Genomic DNA, 27,481 nt, shown 5'->3' with positions numbered 1-27,481 from the left:
TTTCCAGGCAAATATTTTATTTTCCCCCATCTGGGAGCACCATTAGAAGGCAAGAGTTAGTACATATTTATAACTCTACATATGGAGAGGACAAATGGGTGGTTTAGACAAGCATCCAACACCCAAAATGGGTAGAGTTATTCTCAAGCACTTGTGCATTTTACAACTTGTTAACCCACAGATTGCATTAGTCAACCTCATCACCACAACTTGTAAATTAGTTCTTATGCCATTCTGCACATAATGGGCTAATTTTGCTGAAAGGGTTCAGTCGACATTGAAATAGTGGACAACTGGGTTCAATAAATATTTCAAATGGAATATTATTTATATGACTAGTTTCTTTTAGAACATGTACGAGGGAAAGGAATGAAAAACAATTTGCTGGGTAGGGCACCCACAAGACCAGGTTTATACTTCGATTGGAGGGAAGTAAAATTGATCAGGTGGGGAAACAACATGATATTGACAAAGTACACCAACCAAATGCAGAAAGCCGTGGACAATTTCAGAGGTTCCTCAGCATGTTGGGGAAAGAAAGAGGGACAAATCGACAGGAATCAGTTTGCACAGATCTCCAGAGAAGTACTGTGCATACTGAAATGAAGGCTAGTGGAAGCCCAGAACTTAGGCAAGAGGCTTAACTTAGCTGCCAAATATTTGTTTTGCATTTTGATCACAGGGGATCTGGGAGGATCCAACAGGAAGCCCTATCTATTGGATATATACATGATATTGGCTATAGAGGATTATAGATTAACACTTGGTGCAAACAGATATTACAGCAAATGTGTAAATGTTTAAATATAGAACAAGTAGGCAGATTGCATTATGATTCAAGCCAGATCAAGCCTTGGAAATTTGCTGCAGCAACATGCTTTACAGATTTCTTTATACCTCAAGTGTGTCTTTGTCCTTTCCATTCATCGAAGTGGTGGTGAGAGTTCAGGCAAAACAATGAATGGAGACATTATGAACAGGATTCTAAACATACAAGTATCTTCATAATGGAACTGTCCATTTATTGTAAATATTGTTATAGTAAAGATTGTGAGCTGGTCATTTTAAAGCTATGTAGAAAGACATTAATATAGAAAACCATGATATTCAAAATCTGCACTTCTTGTGGTCCATCGCCAGGTCAGAGAAAAGCATCAATTGTCACCAGCACAAAGCTTCACCAGAGTGTCTTTGTAATCCCCACCTGTGTCACCCTGTTGGGTAGAAACAAAGATTTAAATTCAGGCTGGAATTTTCTGGCTGGTCCCACGAGTAGTGCAACCCCACCTGTGGGTTTCCTGCTGGTGTGGGTGATGTTAATGGGAATTCCCATCGACAGGACCAGAGAATCCTGCTACTAGCAAACAATGCGCCACCTCCTGCCAGTGGGAAACACAGCTCGGAGAAGCTTGCCCAAAGGTTGCCATTCACAGATTAGTTCTCTTGGGTCCAAGTCAGTTGTGAAGCACAACATGCTACTTTCTACCGGTTTAATTTGTGAGTGTGGGAATGTTAGTCTGGCTGGCAGAGAGGGTTGCATACAAGTGCATCAACTCTTCAACCCCCTGGAAGAACCAAGTGTGACAATCACACCTGGGCATCAGTCTTCATACCAAGCAAACTTCAGCTGAATCAGGCACCCTCAAAAAAAGGTTTATGGAGGCCATTCAGCCCACCAAGACTGCGCCAACTCTGATGGAATATCTTACCTAGGATCTATCCCTGTAACCCCATTAATCTACACATCTTTGGACTGTGGGAGGAAACCCACACAGACATGAGAACATGCAAACGCCAGAGACACAGTCACCCAAGGTGGGAATCGAACCCAGGTCCCTGGTGCTGTGGGGTGGCAGTGCTAGCCATTGTGGCCCCTGATCATTACTTCTGTTCTGAGATCAAGTGAACCAAGTCAAATGAAGATAAGGAAATATCTTCCTTGTGCAGTGGCACAGGGCTAATGTCACTGAACTTGTAATCTATTGGTACAGCTGAATGCTCTGGGAACACTGCAATATAATTGCAAATCTCACCAGCAATTTAAATGCTAAGGTGACCTTGACGACAATTGATTGTTGTAAAGCCTATCTAGTTCACCAATGTCCTTTAGGGAAGGAAATCTCCTGTTATTATTTGGTCTGGCCTACAGGTGACTCCAGAACCACAATGTGGTTGAAATGCCCTATTTAGTACAAGGGAGTGTAGCAAATTCTAAACTGTGCTACTAATGCTCTCAAAGTGCAGTCTGCATTAATGATTGGATAAATACTGAAGGCAGTGTCATTTGGTGTTGTATTAATTTACAATTTGAAAGCAAGGTGATGAATCATAGAAACCCTACAGTACAGAAAGAGGCCATTCGGCCCATCGAGTCTGCACCGACCACAATCCCACCCAGGCCCTACCCCCATATCCCTACATATTTTACCCACTAATCCCTCTAACCTTCGCATCTCAGGACACTAAGGGGCAATTTTAGCATGGCCAATCAACCTAACCCGCACATCTTTGGACTGTGGGAGGAAACCGGAGCACCCAGAGGAAACCCACACAGACACGAGGAGAATGTGCAAACTCCACACAGACGGTGACCCAAGCCGGGAATCGAACCCAGGTCCCTGGAGCTGTGAAGCAGCAGTGCTAACCACTGTGCAGTACCAATATATTTAGAGACACCCAGTCACAGTATCTAATGTCCCAGATCAAGCACAGCTCCTGTTACCCAACTGGACAAGTACCCATGTTTGATATTAACATAAAGTGTGGGGGAGATTCTAAAGCAAAGTGCACATTAGGCTATTTAACTATGGAGGATGAGGAAATCTGTGACATACCACAATTGAAGAATGGAGAGTCTCATCATACTTTTCTTTATAAGCAGCTTTGACCTGTACCATGTCCACTTCAGATCGAGACACCATAACTCTAATCAGAGTGTTATCATCTGTTCCGGCACCCTGGATTAAAGAGATAAACCTTTGGATCAATGGTCCCCATCATGACCCGGTGTAACTTAGCCCAGCAAAGTCAACGGGACATGAAAGCAGTTGCAGTGCACGTAGCAAATGACAGCAGAATTGCCATGTCTGGAGTAGGGCTCGCATTACCCCAAGCATGCTACTATAGGCTGTTATTCATAAACATTTACAGATCTCCATATTGTACACTAGTTCCCAGTTACTTAACCATGTGATGTTGCACCATAGATGCCTCGGTATACCCAGGGAAATGGCCCACTATAAAGTGACCTTGGGATTCCCATCTGCAGTGAAACACTCAAATTCCATTCTGTACTGCCCTGCCCACCCCCCGCCCCATTACCTGTCCAACATACTGCCAGATCCCACCCATCAAGTGTCAAGAATCAATCCCATCACTGTTACAAAACCCCACCTCAACCGGGATCTTGGGTTCATGTCACACCATCTGTAACCACCACAACTTGCAAAATCTCACTAGCTGTCCTGTCTGGAGACAATACACATCTCTTTAACCTGTGCTTAATGCTCTCTCCACACATTGTCTGTACCTTTAAGACTTGATTAGCTGTAAAGACTCACAGTCCAATCATTATTCTGTAAATTGAGTTGGCGTCTTTATGTGCCCCGTTTGCTGTTTGTGAGCAGATCTCCCACTCCACCTGACAAAGGAGCAGCGCTCCGAAAGCTAGTGGCGTTTGCTACCAAATAAACATGTTGGACTTGAACCTGGTGTTGTTAGACTCCTTACTGTGAAGGCCTCACCAGCAGGCAGTTAATATTGTACCATCAGGCCAGCCAGCCTCCAGGTCTGAACCTCATTTTCCTGCAGTTGACATCAAGATGGCTGCCTTCTTGTCCTTGCACTCCCTTGGGTATTCAGCTCACTTGGGGGTTCATGACCATTCTTGCACCCCACACATACCAATGAAATGTGCTTCCAGATCAAAGGACAATAGGAGATGACTATGAAGAAATACTTGCATACTGCAAGTTATTAGCATTTATATAGCATCTCCTAATGTGGCCAAAGTCCCAGTATGCTTTATAGAGGCATGCAAACTAACAAGGAGATATCAGGACAGGCTAAAGCTTCAAACTTTACAGGAGAGAGAGAGAATTTAGAAAGCTGTAGGCATATTGGCCAATGGAAGAGTGATGAGAATCTGTGGTGTGCAGAGACCAGAGGGTTGTCAGACATTAGACACATGTGAGGACGAGAACCTGGGGTATTGCCACACTGGAAGCTAATGTAGGACCTTGAATGCAGGGAGGATAGGAGAGCTCATTTCTCAATCAGATGATGCTGCATGACGTGGGGGAATAGCAATAATTGTGGTTAAATTGACAATAGAAGTGTTGCAGTGGAGAAAAGGGAGTTTTGTAGATACCCAGCAGATGGCAAGCTGCAAGAAAAAAAACTGAAGGGACTCCAATTGTTTGAAATTAAAAAAAACACCTACCTTTATGGCACCATTAAGCCTCTCAGCAAAATAGGCTGGCGTATTCTTCACACATTTAACTGAGGAAAAGAATTATGGAAAAATGCTTCATTAAATAGTAAACATTGTAATATAGCCTTGTATAAATGAATGATTTTGCCCTTATCTAGAGCATGACATTTGTATGTTGCTTCCAATGTTACACAAGCAAGTCAGTCCTGCAAAAAATCAGATCTAAAAAGTACCAATAATTAAATAGGCCGAATCACTGGCAACAATTTTAACTCCAATATACATGTTAAAGAAAAATCAGAAGATTTGTGTAGCAGAGTAGATAGGAAGGACTTCCCCCTTGGAGGGATCAATGACTAGGGGGCATAGATTCAAGGCGAGGGGATGCTTACAACTCACTGTCTGAGTGTGAGGTGAACTTGTGATCTGCAGCATCCAAGGTTTATGGGCCAAGAATAGTTAGGTGGTCTTAGTTGCAGACAGGATGGGCTGAAGGGCCTTTTTGGTGCTGTATACCCCCCAACAATTTAGGTTTTGCAAAAAATCATTTTTATGCACATTCCTTAAGCAGACAAAAGGCTGAAACACAGCAACAAGTCAATTCAAAGGCAGAACAATATTGGAAGGGAAGAAAGAGGCAATTCAGGTAGGGAAGAAGATTCCAAGGAGAGACAAATGGCGAAAACATTTGGCATTTGAGTGCATACTGGCAACTTGTAATATTCAAGTCTATTGGCATGATAGGGGCAAGTGTTTTGCACTGCTGCCTCAGTGCCAGGGATCTAGATTCAATTCCGGCCTTGGGTGACTGTGGAGTTTGCACGTTCTCTGTGTGGGTTTCCTGCCACACAAGATGTACAGGTTGGGTTGATTGGCCATGTTAATTATCCCTTGGGTGTTGAGGTTTGGTAGGGTAAATTGGTGGGGCTACTGGGATGCCGTCAGCGCGGGGATGCCGTCAGCGCGGGATTGCCGTCAGCGCGGGATTGCCGTCAGCGCGGGATTGCCGTCAGCGCGGGATTGCCGTCAGCGCGGGATTGCCGTCAGCGCGGGATTGCCGTCAGCGCGGGATTGCCGTCAGCGCGGGATTGCCGTCAGCGCGGGATTGCCGTCAGCGCGGGATTGCCGTCAGCGCGGGATTGCCGTCAGCGCGGGATTGCCGTCAGCGCGGGATTGCCGTCAGCGCGGGATTGCCGTCAGCGCGGGATTGCCGTCAGCGCGGGATTGCCGTCAGCGCGGGATTGCCGTCAGCGCGGGATTGCCGTCAGCGCGGGCCGAACAGCCTCCTTCTGCACTGTAGGGAATTCTACGGAGACAATCTTTCCTCAAAAGTTAAAGGCAAGAAGAATGAGATTGAAGTGCTATTAAAATTCAGTTAGAGAGTGTTTCACAATGACATTAGAAACAGCGTGGGCACTTGCTGTGCATGCAATTTGATATTTAGTTGGGTAGAACAGGATTCTGCTGCCCCAAGATGATATTAATGGGAGGGAGCAGACCCTTTTCTGACCCAAGAGTTAAAAGCATTTACATGGTCAAGCTCAATGTCCCCACTCCCTCCAGTAAATGGATACTCACTTTGCATCAGGACCCCATCTCCAATTCTTTTGGAATGCTCAAGTTGTCCCCATTCAATACACAAACTGCAACCCTAGCCCGCAGACTCCTAACCTTTAAATTACAGCAGACCAGACCCTTCAGAGAGTAACTGCCTTACCAATGGCCAACATCACACACTGCAGACTGCCAGAGCACTCACTCCCGATGCTATCTTCAAGGTCAATGTCATTGATCTTTTGGTATTCGTCAAATACTGCATGAAACAAAGATTAGAATATTAATGACAAACACCAAAGTTAATGCTGCTTTAGTGAAGTGGGGAAAAGCATAAAGATGGGTACATAACACAAAATGGCTGCCTGGGAGAGAGACATTAAGCAGGCACTGACTCAGTGCAGACAGCTCCTTGAAATTGAAACATACAGGACAGACAGTTATTTAAAGTTAAACATGCAGGGAACAACCAAGGCTTGAGGCACTTTTAAGATAAGGACAGATCTAGGACAATAAGGACTGATAGAGGTTAGCCATAAACGGGAATACACAAGTGCAGGAAAACCAATTACTGTATGTATAGACTGAAACCAAGTCATTGATAGGGAAAATGTACCCATTCTATGAAACAATGCAATGTTAAAAGCCAATGTCTGTATATGTCTGGCTGGAACGATGTGTTAAACTATCGATCCTACTCAGCTATAACGATGTGTTAAATGGCTAATGTCCAGACTATCCATTGTCTGAAAAATATAAAAATGAACCACTCCTATTGTATCATTGAGAGAAGGTAGCTGCCTAAAGTACTGCGGAGTGCCAGTGCCTATTCTCCACGAAGCTTCGTCAAATAAAACTGTATTGTTGAAACCTCCAAGTCTGACTCCGAAGTGGCAACTTTCCCACAACATTAGTACGTTTACTGCTAACATTGCATTGTGATCATAAGAGTGCATTTGATCCAAGTCGATAATTTGAAAGGATAATTAATAAAATTGGATGCTAGTGTTTCCCATCAATTATTGGCTGGGACTGTTAATTATATTTGTTAATGGGACAGAGTGTCAATCAGCCCAGTACATATGCTTCATTTGTCCATTATACAATCCCTTTGAAGATTATCAGTTTAATCTACTGGTCATTACCCATCAACAAATGAGGGACGCTCTTTGAACAGAGAATAGCAATGAATTTCTCTTCATCTGTGCCCCAGGCATTTTCTCCAGCTTCATAAAGAGCCTTTATATGGAAAGAAAAAAAAAACAAACATTATATGCTCACATTCACAAAGCACAAGTATGGACTTATTTTATTCCGTGTTACTGGCTAATTGCCCATGAATGGAGTGCTATTTCACAGTTAGGAGTTAACCACATTGACTCTAGAACCGAAACACAAAAGACAGTCTAATCATAGAATCCTACAGTGCAGAAGGAGGCCTATTGAGCCCCCACTGACTACAATCCCACCCAACCCCTATCCCCGTAGCACCATGTTGATGGGTAATGACCCTGCTAGTCCCCCTGACACTAAGGGTCAATTTAGCATGGCCAATCAACCCAACCCACACATCTTTGGACTGTGGAGGAAACTGGAGCACCCGGAGGAAACCCACGCAGAGATCCTGTAGACTCCACACAGACAGTGACCAGAGGCTGGAATTGAACCTGAATCTGGGTCCCTGGCGCTGTGAGGCAGCAGTGCAAACTAGTGTACCACCATCCAGTCCAGGTAAGGTTAGCAGATTTCCTTCCCCGCATGCCAAAAAGAAAGGGGGGAGGTGGAGAAATTAGTGAACACATGAGTTCTGCCCCCTTGAAATGATTAGATTCATATTTCACCATCTGCCGGGGTGGGATTTGAACCCAGGTCCCCCAGAACATTATCCGGTCTCTGGATGAGCAATAATACCACTGTCTGTGTTACTGCACATCTATTCTACCAGATGCCATACCGCTCATAGGAACACTAGAAAATTAGTAATTAGTCACAAGTAGGCTTACATTAACACCACAATGAAGTTACTGAAAATCCCCTAGTCGCCACATTCCAGCACTGTTTGGGTACACGGAGGGGGAATTTAGCATGGCCAATGCGTCTAACCAGCATGTCTTTGGGACTGTGGGAGGAAACTCAGACACAGGGAGAATGTGCAGACTCTGCAGTGAGCCAAGCTGAGAATCGAACTCAGGGGTCTGGCACTGTGAGGCAACAGTGCTAATCACTGTGCTGTGATGTCCAACTGACATCACAGGAAACCAAAGGTTAGCAGGACTCAATCCCTTCCCTCTGCTGTTTGGATTATCCAAGTACCCACTGGAAACAAAGGACTACATCAGCGTGCAGACTCTGACCTCAGGAAGGACTGGAGTTTTTGGATTATGTGTGGGGCAATGAGAATCTCTTCCTCCTCCCCTGCCCTCCCATTTAGAATTTTGAGACAAGAGCTGGAGAAGTGATGTTGATGGGAGGAAGATAAAAATTGCAACAGGAATGGAGAAGGAGAGTTGCCACTCAATAATACTTATGCATCTCACCTTTGCATCATCTTCTGCTTGAGATGGATCAGCGCCCCCTTCATCACGGTTACCCTAGAAAAATAATTCAGTATGAGCTCAGACAGCAATAACCCATTTGCTTTCAAATGATACAACCAAAGACAACTGGACCACCAACCATTTTGCACGGATTCTCTACCTACCAACCAAAGTGACTGAAAAAGTAGTCTTCAAAAATTTGTGCCACATTACTTGACATCCCAGTTACAATCAAACTGCACAAGGGCAGATCAGAAGAGCAACAGCCTATTGCAGTGGTAGGCAACCTAGGCAAGTGGCCCACCAATCTGACTTGTTTATCAAACATGAAAAATTAGTATTTATTGATTGGACACAGGACTCAATGTTATGTACAAACAATATGCACCTATTCTTTATATGGCATCACAAAAACTACATGGATGGAAATCAGCAGAACGTGGCAACACCACAGCTCAGTGCCCACTACTGGCCAACAGTATTACACGGAATCAATTTATGGCACTATTGGCAGCAGAGGTTAGCTCTGCCTCACAGCTCCAGGTTAGATTCCTGGCTTGGGTCACTGTGCAGACTCTGCACAGGCATTCTCCTAGTGTCTGTGTGGGTTTCCTCCAGGTGCACTGGTTTCCTCCCACAGTCCAGAGATGTGCAGGTTAGGTGAATTGGCCATGCTAAGTCGCCCATTTGTCAGGGGGAATCAGCAGGGTAAATATGTAGGGTTACACAGATAGGGACTGGGTGGGATGGTTGGTGGTGCAGGCTTGATGAGCCAAATGGCCTTCTTCTGCACTATAGGGACTCTACGATTTCTGAATCAAGAGAAAATGGCAACTAAAGTTCCAACATAACAATCGGATGTAGCAAGAGTGTTAGCCCCCACTTCAAAAAAAGGGACAGAATTCTAGGCAACATCAAGGGTTCCACAGGGAGAGGTTTGACGCTTTGCATTCCCACGTGGCCAGGGAATGTCAGAAAAGTGCTTAGGAATTCCAATTCGGAGAGAGCCGAGAAAGGAAACTGGAAAAAGGTTACGACTTGTTCCGAATGGAAAACCGTGGGAGACTCCTGCTTATCCATCCTAGTCAATATAGTTTACCACAGGTACAAAAACCAAAAAAAGGTTTTTGGGACTCCTATGGGAACTACAGTAAGAGAACAATATCCTCCACAGAGGATCAATTCCTTTGGTTCTCATGACGTGGGAGTTTTTTTTTTAAAAAAAGGCTTTTGAAGTTCCTTAGCCTTTGAAAGGATTAAGGGAGCAAACTGCTGCTGGAATTTAAGAGGCCACATCAAAGGCAAAAATCCAGGTTTTAAACTGCATTTAAAGTCAAATATAACAGCATTAAAAGTTCATTAACCAGCCTACAACAAAGCAGTAGAAACATGAAGGTTCCAAGTTTGACAAGATGACTAACTGCGGAGAATTGAACTGGAAAAGGAAATAAATTCTGATGTTGCAGCAGCACAGTTAAACTTCATTTACAAGTGCCAGCATCAAAACTCTAGAGATTGCAAGTAGCTCAGTGATGGTCATTCCATGGCCTTGCTTCTCCTAAAATCACTAATCTCTGGCAATGCCTCGACTTTGAGGTCACCTGGTCTTTAAATCTTGAGCCCATAAGGTTACCTGCTGTTAACATCCCACCATTGTTTTTTTATTCATGTGGGACATGGGTGTCATTGGCTGGCCAGTATTTATTGCCCATCCCTAGTTGCCTCAGGGCAGTTGAGAGTCAACCACATTGCCTGGGTCTGGAATCACATGTAGGCCAGATTTCCTTCCTAATGGACATTAGCAAACCAGATGGGTTTTTCCTGACAATGGTTTCATGGTGATCAGCAGATTCTTAATTCCAGATTTTTTTTTTTTTAAATTGAAGTCAAATTCCACCATCTGCTGTAGTGGGATTGGAACCTGGATCCCCAGAACATTAGCTGAGTTTCCGGATTAATAGTCTAACTATAATAGCACTAGGCCATTACCTCACCTCAAGTTCACTGCCTACAAAAGATGTTCCTTAAACATCAAACACTGCCCATGATGCCTTGCCTAATCTCTTAGGCAGTCATTGGTGAAGCATCAAGGATGCAAAGGGTACAGTACAAATGCAAATGGTTAACATGCAGATTAAACAGCATGACAAGATTTACCTGAACGAGGGAAACTAGAACTCTCTCAAAGTAGCTGGATGTATCAGAGGTGATATCATCTTCCAAATTTGAATCAAAGTCTAGAAAAATCAGAACAGGAGAGAGGTTACAGAACAATTCAGATGATTCTATTACAGAGGATCCACTGAGAATGCGCAATGACACCCATTTAAGAAGTGGTGGCAGAAAAATGATGAGTTTGACACTCAAACTGGCCAAATAGAAATTCCTAATCAATTAATTTGGGAAAGGGGAGAAGAAACTGGGAGCTGACCCCAGGACTATCCAACTACAAGACTATATGGATACTGTACAGTGGCTGGCACTGCTGCTGCATAGTGCCAGGGACCCGGGTCACTGTGTGGGTTTCCTCCCACAGTTGAAAGACGTGCTGGTTAGGTGCATTGGCCATGCTAAATTCTCCCTCAGGTGTATCTGAACAGGCACCAGAGTGCGGCAACTAGGGGATTTTTCACAGTAACTTCATTGCAGTGTTAATGCAAGCCTACTTGTGGCACTAAATAATAAGCTTAGATAGTCACAGCCTTGAAAGAGGACTAAGAAAATCCAGCAGAAGGAAAAAACCCTCTATTATGCTGCTAATAACAGGACTGGGGAGAAACACAAAATGGCAAGTTCACAGTGAATGTTTCAGATAGTGGAGGCAAAGCCAGAGGCAGTTAGATGCTGAAATCAAAGCTTTAGCTCAAATCCAAAGTTCATTAGGGTCCATTCAGGAAAAGATAGATCCTGACTCTCTCCCTGGCAAGATCTGGAAAGGGCAAATAAACACCAGCAACATCTTGGGATTTTCCTTGGAGAAAGCTAGCTGGATAGAATCTATTAATCCCACAATTAATATCCAAAAGAGCCAGAACCTCAAAACTAGCAATAATACAAGGATCTTTGGAGCAAAGAAAAAGCTACAGACTATTTTACACCAGAACAGGGTCTGGCCCTTCATGGTGTTACTCAGCTGGAAAGAGTCATGTTTACCAGCCTTCATGTCATATGAGTGTATGGACCAGTGGGTACCAACTGTTTCTAGTTTACTGATGTGCGGTTAACAGTCTCCAGTGGGGAAAAAGCCATTCCCAACCTGCTAGCTGCACAACTTCCTAACAGGGTAATAGCAAGAGCAGCAATCCAGATCACTGCCCAGCCTCATTGCAACAGATAATGAGAGAGAGAGACAGGAATCAAGCTGGAGGGCTTGTTACATAGGGGATTTGAACAGCAAGCATAAAGAGCCTTCACATTTATCACATCTTGAATCACCCTTCTGCTGCACCAGTTTCTTTTCAACTCATGCAAGTAACAGACAAGGTCATTTCATTCAGCAGCACAGCCTTTGTATTCCATTAAGTGGCATTGTACCTTCTTTATAAGCTGCCACAATTTGCTGGATTTCTGCATTATTGCGAGATGCTAGAATTTCGACCAAGACATCCTCAGATGTTCCAGCACCCTGCAGAGAGAAAAAGAGAGAGCGAGCGTGATATTAGTGTGCAGTCATACTCAGCATTTATATTTGAAATAAGTGGCACAGGAATCTCTGAAGTCTGCATCATAAATATTAACTGGCCATCACAATATTCAAATTCAGGGTTACATCCCAGTCTCAGATCTAATGGTCGATCAGAAAGCAGCTGCTTTGCCCAAGTCCACACTGGTGTTCATGCTCCAAACAAACTTTCTCCATCTAATATTTATGCACAACTTTCATCCTCCTGTTCACTAGGATGTCAATCATACACTAGCTCCCCTTGAAGGAAGGGGATTTTCCAAAGATATTTACTGACCTACAAAAAGGTACCTTTCTCAAGTAGGGAATGTGTCCGCCCACCTTTGTGTGAACATTTGCTTTGATTAAGCTGCTGTGAACATGAGTTCAAAGTCACCCCAGATTTTCCAGCATTGTTTTTGTCTGTTACTGGGCTGTGCTACACATCACATGCACAGTTACAGGATACTACTAGTCACAGTTGTGTTAATGGCAAGGTGTAAGCCTGAGATTTACCTCCTCCCTGGGTATTTGGAAGTCAGGATAGAGGGAGGGATGCTTTTTTTAAATTAAAATAAAAAGGGGGGGAATTGGGAGGTACAAATGATGCCAGGCAGTCAGGAAAGACTGGGATTCTGCTTCCCCCCCTCCCCAAAATAGGACAGCACGGTGGCACAGTAGTTAGCACTGCCTCACAGCACCAGAGACCCGTGTTTGATTCCCAGCTTGGGTCACTGTCTGTGTGGAGCTTGTATGTTCTCCCAGTGTTTGTGGGTTTCCTCTGGGTGCTCTGGCTCCCTCCCACGTCCCAAGATGTGCAGGGTAGGTTGATTGGCTATGCTGAAGCATTTGTAGAGACTGGCTTTCCAGTTATGTTACTGGATGGACCTGACCCACACCAAGCTTGTACATAGTCTTCCCTCTTCCTGCTGGAGACTGGCATCTCCCGTAAACACATCTCACCCAAACTGAATTAATGATATTGGTTTTGAATTAAAGGCAAAAAACAGTTTGTGTTCATCAAATTCCAGATTACGATATGTCAGTCACTGGGGTGGCAGTGGTTAGCACCGCTGCCACAGTCAGGGACCTGGGTTCGATTCCTGTTTGGGTTAGTGTGCATTGGCCGTGCTAAATTCTCCCTCAGGTGTACCCGAACAGGTGCTGGAGTGTGGCAACTCGGGGATTTTCAGTGACTTCATGGCAGTGTTAATGCAAGCCTACTTGTGATACTAATAAATAAAGTTTTAAAACTTTTCACTTACAAGATGGAATCTTTATGCCATCTGCTGGACTCATTTGGTACAACATGCCAAGAGCATTCCCAGCAGGGGAGGTGGAGTAACTTGGATTTTCAGAGACATACAAAGACGAAATAGCCGATGTCAACAGGCAAGTCTCTGTCTGGATGAAAGTTTCATTCTGCCTGCATTGCAAAAAATGTACCCAGGAACTGTTTCTCAGACCTTGGGCAGCCTGCATCTACTCAGCCTAGTTTGAGAGAAGTCGACTACACACGGTACCAAGTTGTCCACATGGTGAACCATGTGCGTCTTGTCAACTAGCTTATCAAGAGCATGCAACAAGCACTAAAGAAAACACTGACATGCTATGGAATACCAAGGTGGCCTTGGAACTTAGCAAACATCTTTTAAAACAACATCAAAGTGAAATCGTGCTAGTCCAGATCCCATGAGTGAATTAAAAACCTACCTTTTCTCAAAGAAGGACATCCAGACAGGAGAGAAAGCAGGACAAGGTGCCAAGAAGCAGGGATTAGGTGATGCCAAGCTTGGGTTGTAAAAACCTGTAGTTGCAGCAGAGAGAAGACAGAGGGAGGCAAAGAGGCCCCGAGGGAGGAGGCAGAGGAGTGAGCTGGAGCAGGAAATGACAGGCTGGAGTCTCAGGATTGCAAGGAGCGTGGCAATCATTAACTGCTGATAGCCGGCTGCAGGCCTCCAGTGCAATCCCAGTTACCTTCAAGGCATCGTGCAATTCCTTGGCGTCATAGCGAGCTGGAGGAAGGAGGAGCGCAACAATCAATGACTCAAACTTTCCCGACAGCTCAGACTTCAGATCCTCAGTCAGGTCCTAGGGAAGAGAATAAAAGTTTATAGTTAGAACTAGCTCTTAGGATATGGGAGGGTGATAGAGGCAGGTTGCCTTGCATCCTTTAAAAAAAAAGCACTTGGCACATCATAACATTTAGGGATATGGGCCAAATGGAATTAGGTGGGAATTCAGGTTTCTAATGCGTTGGTGCAGACACAATGGGCTGAAGGGTCTCTTCTGCATGGGATATGATTCTACTTTGGCCCTTTTGAGCCTGCTCCACCATTCGCTTTGATCAAATTCAATATCCTGACCCCCCCAAACCCAAAATCCCTTTAGCCCCAAGAGCTATATCTAATTTCTTGGAGAAGAAAAAAAAAAAGACATTTTGGCCTCAACTACATTCTGTGGTAGTGAATTCCACACATTCACCACTCTGGTGGAAGAAATTTCTCCTCACCTCAGTTCTAAAAAGGTTTACCCCTCATTCTCAAACTATGACCCCTAGTTCTGGACTCCCCCAACCACTGAAAACATTCTTTCTGAATCTACACTGTCAGAATTAAGTTCGAGATCTCCTCTCACACTAAACTCCAGTGAATATAATCCTAAACAACTCAAGCCTCTCCTCATGACAGATCTGCCGTCCCACAATTATATTAACACTACAATGAAGTTACTGCGAAAATCCTCTAGTCGCCCCGTTCTGGCACCTGCAGTGCTAACCATAGTATGGTTGCAAAGCTACAATGCTATTAGAAAATGTGGAAAGGTTAACTCTCAGTCAAAGCATTTTTTCCTCTATTAGAAGGAACAAAAAAAAATGGTCAAGTGGTTTATTTAACAGGGGTTGCAGGTTTAAATGCTGCAACCATAGCAACAGGTAGTACCTCAGACAATTCTTCAAAAAGGTGAACAATATTGACCAAGAATTTCTGATGGAAATCTATCAAGCTGGTTGGAAAGTCACAGGAAACAAAATCAAGTTGTATTCGAATTATCTGCTACACTGTGGCCCATGGCTTTACAACATGTTTGCTTACTCAGAATTACAGTTCTATTTAACCTTCACTCCCTCATCCAATTCTTCCAGGTCAAATGGTGGGCTTCAATTGTCATTTGTAGACAAAATTTCATGAAGTCAGCATATGTTTGCGGATTTATTCTTTAGACTCTCTGCTCTGTGTAAACCCCAGGCTTAACAGGGATAGATTACTGATTTGTGGCCCTTTGTAAGGAAGTGTGTATGCAACCCATTTGAGAATGGATCCTAGGATCCAATCACTTCTCACTGGTCTCTCTACATACTGTGGAACACCACTGCCTGCCCAGTGGGCTAGTCTTCATATACTTGCTGCACCATCCCCCAAGGCACTTCATAAATAGACAAGAAAGAGGAGGCATTAGGACCAAACACTTGCCAAAGAGGTAGGCATCTTTTTAAAAAAAAAATTAAAGGCAATGTCTAGTACTGGCTTGATAAAGTACAGGAGTTAGGGGAACAGGGTGGTAGGGATGGAGGAGGTTACAAATGGAGTGCCAAGGAGGAATCTGAACAAGATGAGAATTTATCACTCAAGGTATTGATGGAGCAGGGGCCAATGTAGATCAGTGAGTTCAGCAGTGATGGGGAAAGCAGGATTTGAGATGGGTTGTAGAGCTTTGGATGAGCACCAGTTTACAGAGGATGGAAGGTTGCCCTGGAATCGACAATCCCAAAAGCATGAATGAGAACCTACACATCAAGTGTAACCCATTTGACTGCAGGGGCATCAGTGAAGTATAATCCTGCCCTTACTGACATCTATAAAATGGGAACATTCCATCCAGGAAAGGGAATTTATGAACTCTCATCTTTGACCCTCTATCACCAAGCAGCATAGAGGCCCAGTGGTTAGCACTGCTGCCTCACGGCAACAAGGACCCAGGTTCAATTCCAGCCTCAGGTCAGTGTCTGTGTGGAGTTTGCATATTCTGTGTTTGTGGGGGGGGGGGGGTTTCCTCCAATGTGTGCAGGTTAGGTTGATTGGCCATGACAGCTTAGTGTCAGGGGGATTAGCAGGGTAAATATGTGGGACTGTGCCAGTGCAGGCCCAAGGGGCTGAATAGCCTCTTTTTGCTCTGTAGGGTTGTGACGATTCTGAACTCCCATCACCCAATTCCTCATCTTTGCCCAGTCTAGGAGTGCCCAGACTTAGCTGCCCTGATGGAATGAGTGCTGCACTAACACAATATGGACCAAAAGCCAATGGCTGTGCAGATGTGTAGTGAGGTTGGCAAATTCATTTTGGTGGCTTCACTGTATAAAGCATTTGGAGAGAGAGAGAGAGAGAGGTTGGACAAGACTTGCCTTTCCAATTACAGTTTTGTAGGCACGAATGATCTGCTGCCGCTGGTCGTTACTGCGCTGTGCCAGTATATCCAAGATTACATCTTCATCAGTTCCTGCAAACAGCAAGAGAGATCTTATACATACACTAAACATGGAAACATCAATGTGGGATTTTCCAAACTTGCCCAAGGCACAACAGGACAACCGAGGGTGGGATAGACAGAGGAGTGAAATATCTTTAGTAGACCCAACAATAGTTGGTTTTGCAAAGAGTTGAGTCCATTTGGGTAATTATTTTTATTCATTGGATGTGGGCATCACTGGCAGGGCCAACATTTATTGCCCATTCCCCAACTGCCCTTGAACTAGGCCATTTTAAGAGTAGTACACATGGCTCTGGAGTCACGTGTAGGCCAGGCAAGGACAGCCCCCTTCCCTGGTGAGGCTGATGAATTTTTACAGCTAGTGGTTTCATAGTCATTAGACCTGCCATATGGAATTCAAAATCCACCTGGATTTGAACCCAGGTCCCTGGAGCATTATGCTGGGTCTCTGGATTATCAATCACTATGCCACCACCTCCCCTGTAATGAATGCCCAATTTAAACAAATTCTTACTCCTTCTGATACCACCAAGCTCTTCAATGCTTAAAATCTCAAAAACATCCTACAAATTCTCTTGCAAATGCCACATACCAAATTTTTGGGTTTGAAAAAAAGCATTAAATTTGGCATCCAATTAACTGGAACTATCTAAAGGCATTTTTAAAATCAAATAAAGACTCATTCATTAGGACCCTTTAAAAATCAAAGCAGCTCACTCAAGTCTCAGGTTAGTGCTGTTACAAGAGATTAATGTTTTTCCTCCCCAGACATTTACCTTCACCTTTAGGGACCAGTCAAGCCCTCAGGATTAAAATGCAGGTCCCAAAACGGAACATTTGTTTGCCATTGTGTTTTTACCTCTTCCTTCCCCCTCCCTCCACACAGGTCAATGACGGCTGGTGGAAAGGTCACGCTGACACGCTGAGACTAGTTGGCCTGATGGGAATGAGAAACACCTGTTGACCAAAGTGCATGAGGTACTGCCAATGGCACCAAGTTGTCTACAGCATCACCAGGTCATTCCTGAACAGAATCTGTATTAATACAGGGCCAGGATTCTCCAAAATAATTCAAGTGCCGGATTGGTGTAAAAACTGCAGCAAATCCTATTATTTTTTCAAGCGGGATTTTCAAAATGAATCTCCCACACTCTGCACTGCGTGAATCATGAGAAAAATCAGCAGGCAGGGCCTACTCCCACTGGAGAGGCCGGCAGCATAGCACTGAGTGGGCCACTACGCATGCACGATCTGTTAGAGCTGTGATTGGCACATGCAGTGGCCCCACACTGCTGGCCTCGACCTGACCCCAACCCCGCCCCCCCCCCCTCTCCACATCCTCTCCCTCCACCACCCCCCTCTGTCACTGATCCCAAGTGCAGAGAGACAACCCCCCCCCCCCCCCCCCCCAATAGGCCCTGCCCAATATCTAGCAGGCAGTGCCAAGGTGCCCCCTGGGCAGTGCTGGGGCTAGGTTGGCAATGTTCAGGGGGCACCCCCCTTACCCCCCCCTCAAGCAGGGGGTCTCCACAGCCTCCCTTGACTGTCAGCTTCCCAGCAGTGGAAATGTTGTAAACCCTGTGGGAGTGAAACACTTGGTAAGAGGCCTGGAAAATTCAGACCCGCTAATGGTATTGAAGTGGGAATTCAAATCAGCTCCTCACCGATTTCCAAAAACAACCTGGAGCTGGGGACAGGCCGTGGTACCCAGTAGGGAACCCACTAAATGACCTCCACCTCTTGGTCCACTGTGCTACAGTGCAGTGGGCTGGGAGAAGTTGCCCCCAAGATGTTTCACAAGTAAAACATTCAAATAGAAAGGGGAAAACAAACAATTTTATTCTACATCTGGCCTGGTGTTTGATGTTGGCAACAGATGCTGTCCCTCAAAGAACAACAAAGTCAAATCAATTTGCATTATATACACATCTGGTTTGCTTGAGAGAGAGCAGAGATGGGAATAGAAGGACGATAACCTAAACAAACTTTTCTTCCAATTTAAATGTTATGTTGTTATGAACAATACATTGGCTGGAAGAAATCATTTGCAAGCTCCTGAACTCAAACCAAGGCAGCAGCAAGAGCTGCAATTGGGAAAAGATTTTGGACTCAGGAAGGTGGGGAGGGAAAGAAAAAAAAAATCAGCTTGGTTTGGTTCCTGATCGTGACCTCATGATGCCTAGAAGACAAACATGGGCAGATCCAGGCAGACGGATTTGTCAGCACCTCCCACAAGTAACAGCTTGCTAATGTCACTACGTCCTTATGTGGGCTCATGCCTGAATAATTACTCACTTGGGCAAGGTCCCCTTCTTTAACTCATGCCATTCTTAATATAGAAAAAAAAAATCCTAGATTGGACCCAATGATCTGGATAGAATAGACAATGTTTCCACTGTGGAATTGTCCAAAACTAGTGAGCATAAAACACTGGAATAATTCAGAGAAATTTGTTACCCAGCAAGTATGGAGTGATGGAGACAATTAGCATATCAGGGACTTTGGGGAGGGAGATTTGCCAGTCGGGTGTTTTGAAGGAGGTTCTGGGACCAAATCCAAGCTTGGCTGTGTTGCGATGAGGCTACCTCATTGAATGTTTAAGTCAAAGATAGGTAGATTCTAACAGTAAAGGAATTAAGGATTATGGTGAGCGGGCAGGTAAGTGGAGCCAAGTCTGCGAAAAGATCAGCCATGATCTTATTGAATGGCGGAGCAGGCTCGAAGGGCCAGAGGGCCTACTCCTAGTTCTATGTTCTTATGCAAAGCTGGTATAACATGAACAAAAGTTTTAAATCTTTATTTTACCAAATCCTTTCATCGCTTTGTGAAGAGTCTCAGCATCTTGATTGGCGTCAAAATCAGGAAAGTCACGGATTGTGCCACTGGTCCTTCTCTACAGGTACAGAACGGCAATTAGCTCAGAATATTGGTTATTTCAATGCCACATTAAGATTTTGCAAGTTAACACAATTTCAGACAAGGATACACTTTACAACCATGAAGGGACCAACACCCCTTACCTCAACTTTGTAAGGACATTAATTTCCCCATAACTGATATCTAGTACAGTAAATCCTTACCAGCCTGATAACTGCACTAATGTTTAAATATTGTGCAAGAATCAGACTCTGCTTTAAAGCTCCCAAATCACAACTTGTTAGAAGTAGCAAAGGGAGATTAATTGTATCCCAGCATTCAGGGAAAGATGAGCAAGTTCTTCTGGTAGTGGTGAACCACCTTGAAGTGCTGTAGCCCATGTGGCATAGGTATACCCAGTGTCCCTAGTGGTCTTTTGAATGGCTTGCTAGGACAGAGACATACCGTGGGCCTGGACTGGGTTAAAAGGATGGCAGATTTCCTTCCCTGGACATTAGTGATCCAAACCCAGGGCAGTCCAGCCCCTTACCACAATACTGCTCCCATAACACTCGAGCAAAGATTCCAAGGACCCTGGGCACCACTACACGTTCCACACCAAGCACAATCCTCTCCCCATCCATCAACAATAAAATGGGGGCGTAAAAATATTTCTGCACTGCAGCAGTAGTCCAAATCATATCAATTTACTGAGAAACACATTTACATAGGACATCCCCTGCCTCCCAAGCATGGGCTCCATAGCTTGATGTTACTTTGGTCTGAATTGTAAAACCTACACACCAAGCCACATTAGGAAATATTGGGACAAAGGATCAGAAGCTTGGGCAGTTTTGAGAAGATGGATAAGCAGAGGTTTAGGGGAAAGAACTCCAGTGTTTGGAGTCAAAACAGCTGACGGCACCATTACCAATGGTAGAGTTAAAAACCAGGAATACATGAGAATTGTAAGGAGCAGACATCTCCAGGAAGAAGTGCCTCCAGAGATGGGTTAAGACCACATAGCCACCACCTGATATGTTTTCCGAGTGGGCCCTGAGAGAATGGTTATTGCACAGAAGAGTTCCCTAATACTGGCATCAAGTGTTAGTATGTTTATTATACAGAGGCCACAGGGTGGCTAGCATGGAAAATTATCCCAAATTAGTAACTGGGAATTCAATTTTTTTTAAAAAGACCATCAGATCCCAATATGTGCATTTTGGTTACAACACAAGATCATTCAATCCATGCCTTCTTTATATGGGAGTCACTGGCTGGGGCCAGCATGTGTTGCCCATCCCTAACCACTCTTGAACTAAGTGGCAGGCCAAGCCATTAAAGGGGACAGTTAAGAGTCAGGTCCGGAGTTACATGTAGGCCAGACCAGAGGACGACAGATTTCCTTATCCAACCATTGAAGTCATTAGGCTCTCACCACAATCCTACACATCTAGCACAGCCACCCCACCTAACCGGCACATCTTTGGACTATGGAAGGAAACCCACAGACAGACAGACATGCAAGGCCAGAATTGAATGTGGGTCCCTGGCACTGAGGCAGCAATGCTAATCACTTAGCTCTTCACCCATGATGTAGACAGGGGCATGTTCTCCTCTACATTTCCTGAAGTCGATGACAATCTCCTTCGTTTTGTTGACATTGAGAGAGAGATCATCGTTGCCACACCAGATTCTCCATCTCATTTGAGGACATTGAGTACATAGTTTGAGATCGACCTACTAGTGGTGTCATCAGCAAACTTGAAAAATCAAATTGGAGGAAATTTGGCCACACAGTCCTAGGTGTATAAGGAGTATAGTAGGGGGCTGAGAACACAGCCTTGTGGGGCATTGGTGTTGAGGATTATTGTGGAGGTGTTGTTGCCTATCCTTACTGATTGTGGTTTGCGAGTTAGGAAGTTCAGGATCCAGTCAGAGGGAGGTGGCAAGGCCCAGGTTTGTGTGTGTCCAGATGACCAACAACCTGTCTCTTTCTATGCTGACACTATAGTTACGAAAGCCCACCAATGCCTCTACTTTCTCAGAAGACTAAGGAAATTTGGCATGTCAGCTATGACTCTCACCAACTTTTACAGATGCACCATAGAATGCATTCTTTCTGGTTGTGTCCCAGCTTGGTATGGCTCCTGCTCTGATCAAGACTGCAAGGAACTACAAAAGGTCATGAATGTAGCCCAATCCATCACACAAACTGGAGCTGAGGAGTTTCGTGGGAATAATAGTGTTGAAGGCTGGGCTGTAGTTAATAAATAGGAGTCTGACATAGGTGTCCTTGTTAAGCCTGCCAACCCTGCAATTTACCATACATCTTTAATTGGCATCCTCAGGATTACGTACACTACTCCGACTGAGGCCGAACTGTTGCCATAAGTCATAACTTGTTTCTGAAGTGTGTATTTCTGAACACATTACTTCCTTAGTAACAGAGTGATGGTAGTGTGGGGTTAATTTGCATGCATGTATTATATTTGCCTGTAGACTGTTAAAGCAGTTAGCAATATGAAAAACAGTTTGCGATTAGTCTTCACTCACAGGATGTGAGTGTCACTAGCTAGGCCAGCATTTATTGCCCATCCCTAACTACCCTAGAAAGGGCATCTTGAATGCTGTGTAGGGAGGGAAATCCAGGATTTGGACCCAGTGATGGTGAAGGAACAGGATATATTCGAGTCAGGATGGTGAGTGGCTTGGGAAGGCAGCTGGTGATGGTTCCAGGTTGTCCTTAATTTTACTCCCCATCCCCTTGAAAAGTTACAAAGCCAATGCCAAGAATGGACCGGGCAAACTCAAATCCATTCCCTACCTGCTCCAAAAACCAAATTCAAAATCCAGTTTGTGGTCCCCACAAGAGACAAACAAGATCCAAGCTGATAAGATAAGGCATTTACACCCCAGTTCAGGCTTAGCCAAAAAAGGTATTATCTGCTCTTGTCCGATTTGGTGGTAGAGGTTGTGGGCTTTGGGAGGACACTGGCCTCGGTCAAGGGTTGGCAAGAGCTCAAATGCTGTTAAAGTTAAACATATACAATCCAGGAATGGAGAGGGTCAATAGAAGGCAAGCATGAATATCCTCTTTAGTCTCCTCCAGGGAGGTGGTGTGATGGTCTTAGAACTTACACTCTTGCTATGAAGCTTGAGCAATTCTATGTAGCTAGCTGTTCACTCACTGCCTGCTTTGCTGTTTTACTATCATGTTCTGTTTACACAGTAGTGTCTAGGGTGGGGAGGACTGCAGTTTAGAACTGGTCACCACCCTTGGGTGGATGGGGTTAAAATGCAGAAGCCGCTGGAGACTAGAGGAAAACTGGCAGTGCCCTGAACAGCATACTCTGCCATTGACGCAGTGTTTAAACTGCAGTAAAGGCTTTAATATTCAGCAGACAGATCTCGGTTTGTCTCAGACTAATAATCACCGATTAATATAAACAGTCACACACACAGGCAGAGTAAAACAAAAATCAGAACCGGAACTAGATAGCATTATTATAAATTCCCCATTGTAGTCAATGCCACACCCAGGGAAACAGCAACTGCATTTCCCCCTGATTCACTGCCTTGTGATCCAACAAGCAAGCTGCTCTGAATCACAAGACTGCAACTCAAGACTAGACAGTCTGCCAAAACCACTCCCGTATCACTAAACCCAGTTTACTACACGATAGCGAGTCTCATGCTGCTTTATGGTGACAAGGTGCCAAGTGTACTACAGTGTTTGATGATGCCAACCTCATGGGCACCAAAATTGAATGGATGTGTAAAAGGATTACCCAATTGCTACATCTAAATGCAGCATTTAATGTAATATCTTACTCATTACAATTCTTCTTATTGCTGTGTACCACACTACCCACACCTTGGCTGCTAGTGGCCAAACCAGTCACAACCTTCGTTTGAAAGTACATGGGCAAATATTTGATTTATTGTCACATGTATTGGGAAACAGTGAAAAGTATTGTATCTTGCACACTATACAAAGCATACTGTTTATAAAAAGAGCAGAGAGAGAGAGAAAGCAGAATGTAGTTTAAAAGAGTTAGAATAAAGTCTTAGAAGCATAGAACAAGCGTAAAAGATAGAAAATATGCTGGGCACAAGCTTGGTCACCACAAGTTGGTTTTGCCCCCCCAAAAAAAAAAAAATGATGGCTTCAGAATTTCTAATTCTGTCCATACCACATTGGGCATCAGCCAGGCAGTTTTGCCAGACTATATAGTAAGTGGGAAGAAAGCTTCTCCAGAACCAGGAGTGCTAGTATGAACAGGATGGGCTGAATGGCCTCCAGTTGTGCCATTATGACCATCAAGGTTAGTGGGGTTGGCCTGATTGCTACATTGAGTACCAACTGTAGTTTCCCATAGCAAAAGTCTATGGGTGGGATTTTCCACAGCAAGAGTTTTGACAACACCAGGTTAAAGTCCAACAGGTTTATTTGGTAGCAAATGCCATTAGCTTACAGAGCGCTGCTCCTTGGTCAGATGGAGTGGATATCTGCTCTCAAACAAGGCATACGGAGACACAAAATCAAGTTACAGAATACCGATTAGAATGCGAATCTCTACAGCCAACCAGGTCTTAAAGATACAGACAACGTGAGTGGAGGGAGCATTAAGCACAGGTTAAAGAAATGTGTATGGTCTCCAGACAGGACAGCTAGTGAGATTCTGCAAGTCCAGGAGGCAAGCTGTGGGGGTTAACCGATAGTGTGACATGAACCCAACATCCCAGTTTAGGCTGTCCCCATGTGTGCGGAACTTGGCTATCAGTTTCTGCTCCACGACTCTGCGCTGTCATGAAGGCCGCCTTGGAGAACGCTTACCCGAAGATCAGAGGCTGAATGCCCATGACGGGTATGCCCTGTTTGAGAGCAGATTTCCACTCCAGCGGACGAAGGAGCAGCGCTCTGAAAGCTAATGGCATTTGCTACCAAATAAACCTGTTGGACTTTAACCTGGTGTTGTTAAAACTCTTACTGTGTTTACCCCAGTCCGACACCGGCATCTCCACATTGGGATTTTCCAGCCACATGCACCCCAAGACTGGAAAATTCTGCCCGATGTCAATGGACCTTTGCATGGTCCATGTCCCACCTGCTACAATTCCTGTGGTGGGTGGGTGGGGAAAATTCCACAGTGCCTGTATGTAGCAAGACTTGGAGGAGAACATTATTATGTGGCAAGTAACAATTACACACTTAACCACCCATCAACATACTTGGTAGGTCCACAATTGACCCGAAACCTACAAGTCAGACTAGGACTCCCCAGTAACTCTTTCCCCATCTAAAAAAAGGCACAAGTCTGTCGAATACACTATCTGCACTGAGATGAGACAGGAAGCCCATTAGGCAGGATAAAGCAACCCACCCACATTCATTCATTCACTCTCTCCAGTGGGAGCACCAGACCATCTGCAACTCACTGCAGAATCACCATCATATAGGATGTGTAGCAGACATGTGAACACCATCAAATCAGAGGTCCCTCCAAATCTCAATGCAGGCCTGGAAATATCACTGTTCCTCACTGGGTCAAAAATCAAATGCCTGCTGAAAGCAGTAACGTGGATACATCTACACCATAAATCACGTGGAACAGTCGGGCGTTCAAGAAAATGGTTCAGTACAATAAAGGGATGGGTGACAGGTGCAGGATTTGGCAACAGCACTAATTCCTAGCGCATGAATTTTAGAGTACCCAAAACTATTTCACAGCTGATTAATTACTCTTCAAGCTCCCTCATCACTTGCTACTTAGACCAGTTCTTGTTAACAAAATTTTCTTCATCTCCACAGATATTGGTTTTCTAGACAAAGATAGAAACCATTTTACAAGTAGTTGGATCATTGGCCATGCCCAGTATTTTATTTTGCTGCCCTTGTTTGAGGAATGACTCAATTTAGAATACCAAACACCACAATAGATGTTTAATATTCCCAGCTCAGCACAAGTCGAGAGAGAGTGGGAGTAGAAATTTGATGAGCAGTTAACACAAGGAGAGAGAGAGAGAGAGGAGGGAGGCTTAATAATGCAGAGGCCCAGGCTAATGTTCTGGGGACAGAGTTCAAAATTCACCACAGTCACTGATGGAATTGAAATTAGAATACAACTGGAATACCAAGATAATCTCAGTAATGGTGACCATAAAACGTTGTAAAACCCCATCGTTCATCTATTTAAGGAATCTGCCACCCTTACCCACGTGTAACACCAGGCCCACAGCCATGTGGCTGACTCTTGCCTTCCAAAATGACCTAGCAAGCCACTCAGAAGGGCAGTTAATACTGGCCCAACCAGCAATGCCCAGATCCCCATGAAAGAACAAAGCATTTTGCTGAAATTAGTAAAATTAAAAAGTTAGTAATGGTAAGTCAATTAGCAAGTATTATCTGTTACTGTTACTAGTATCAAGGACGTAAATGCAAGTTTATTTCAAGGTAGAAACTATTTTATTTGAACTTCTCACTGGAGATCAGTTTAGCCGATTTTAAAGTTTGTACATCTTTCCAAATAAGCAAAATCACAGCTTGCTGACAACTCATCCAATTATCAAACCCAGCTGTTGTACCAGTGTAGGAGTTAAGGGTTTGCTCAATTCCCCAGAAATGATGGAAGTTATCTATCCAGTGTGTTGATTAGGAATCAATTTACCTCCATATTGTCCTAGGGAAAAAGCTTAAAAGTGGGAAGAATCCAAAACTGTTTTCTACTAGTGAAATTAGATATATTAAATGCATTAGAAATAGGTAGCTTGCCTATAGACGTTTATAGACCACACTCCTGAGTAAGTCGATGCTAATAAGTATTTTGAGGAAAACATCTATAAATTACTACTTGGCAGCATTCACTGTAGAAACCTACATTACAAATATTTAATTCACTTGCACTCAATCAAATGAGAACTCAAGTAGTCATCACCAATACTATAAATATATTTATTCATTCATGGGACAGGGGCATCACTGGCTGACCAGCATTTACAGCCCATCCTCCAAGGGCAGTTGAGTCAACCACATTGCTGTGGCTCTGGAGTCACATGTAGGCCAGACTTCAGGTAAGGACAGCAGATTTCCTTCACTAAAGGGGCATTTGTGAATGAGATAAGTTTGTCCAATAATGGTTATCAGTAGATTTTTTTTTTAAATAATTGGATTCAAATTCCACCCATCTGCCACAGCAAGATTCAAACCCAGGTCCCCAGAACATTAGTTGAGTTTCTGGATTAATAGTCTACCAATAATACCACTAGGCCATCGCCTCCCCAATAAATGATCCATTCTGTTTAAATGCTGGTACTAGTTTGTGTTGGCAGTTGCAGCATTCTCTAATCCTCTGCATACACATATTCCAAAATGCTGAAGAACGCCAACACATACAGCTAGCTGCTACACCAGTGCTTGTAGCTGAATCACTGTGCAGTATTCCTTCTACACATAAGCAGCCTTGTGACAGATGAATTACAGATTCCACTTACCACGCCTTTGGCTGCCATGGTTCAGTCAGAGATCCTTTTTTTTCAGGCAAGAAAACACAAATAATTTAATGTAGCTTTTTCAGTTGTTATGAAGTACTTCAAGATTGTTTTTAAATCAGTCCCTGGCACAGACAAACCTGCTTCAAAGGAGACTGTTCTTAAAAAATAAAATGCAGTCTATACAGCTCACACAAGCCAGGAAAGAAGGTCGGCCTTTTCTCTTGGGAAACTATCGAAGGCTGCCTCTGGATTGGTTGACAGCCTGGAAAGCTATTAGAATAAATTACTCATGGAAGGAAGTTAACCTATGAGGAGCTACTAATCCCAAACTATTGTGGCTCTACACAAAACCAGCACTGAACTATCGTGTTGTTGCCAAATAAATCCAGTTACTTAGGTGGAAGCGTTTCCCTAGTAATTGCATTCATTGGCACAGGTCCTAAAATGACATCCGCCAAT

At 44.1% G+C, this 27,481-nt stretch overlaps 1 protein-coding gene across 1 annotated transcript; it reads right to left on the bottom strand.

The window, feature by feature from the left end:
* LOC144480313 (annexin A5-like) lies at nucleotides 1-27,272 on the bottom strand. The gene is made up of 13 exons (XM_078199667.1): nucleotides 27,160-27,272; nucleotides 27,023-27,057; nucleotides 19,478-19,565; nucleotides 16,587-16,681; nucleotides 14,162-14,275; nucleotides 12,058-12,148; nucleotides 10,681-10,760; nucleotides 8,524-8,577; nucleotides 7,132-7,225; nucleotides 6,150-6,245; nucleotides 4,442-4,500; nucleotides 2,835-2,957; nucleotides 1-1,214 (listed from the first exon to the last, which is right to left on the bottom strand). The coding sequence occupies exons 2-13, from the start codon at nucleotides 27,038-27,040 to the stop codon at nucleotides 1,155-1,157; spliced, it is 972 nt and encodes a 323-aa protein (XP_078055793.1). The 5' UTR covers nucleotides 27,041-27,057; nucleotides 27,160-27,272; the 3' UTR covers nucleotides 1-1,154.
* Between the last annotated feature and the right edge of the window lie 209 nt (nucleotides 27,273-27,481).

Source organism: Mustelus asterias, chromosome 28, assembly GCF_964213995.1.
Source record: "Mustelus asterias chromosome 28, sMusAst1.hap1.1, whole genome shotgun sequence".
Lineage (NCBI taxonomy): Eukaryota > Metazoa > Chordata > Chondrichthyes > Carcharhiniformes > Triakidae > Mustelus > Mustelus asterias.
The sequence above is the reverse complement of the archived record's forward strand: the minus strand, read 5'-3'. Positions and strand labels throughout refer to the sequence as shown.

Excerpts from the sequence above, each read along its gene's own strand:
- LOC144480313 (XM_078199667.1), bottom strand. Across the intron at positions 14,276-16,586 it reads ACAAAACTGTAATTGGAAAG|GACCTGACTGAGGATCTGAA; the intron begins GCAAGTCTTGTC and ends TCTCTTCCCTAG. Across the intron at positions 12,149-14,161 it reads AATTGCACGATGCCTTGAAG|GGTGCTGGAACATCTGAGGA; the intron begins GTAACTGGGATT and ends TTCTCTCTGCAG.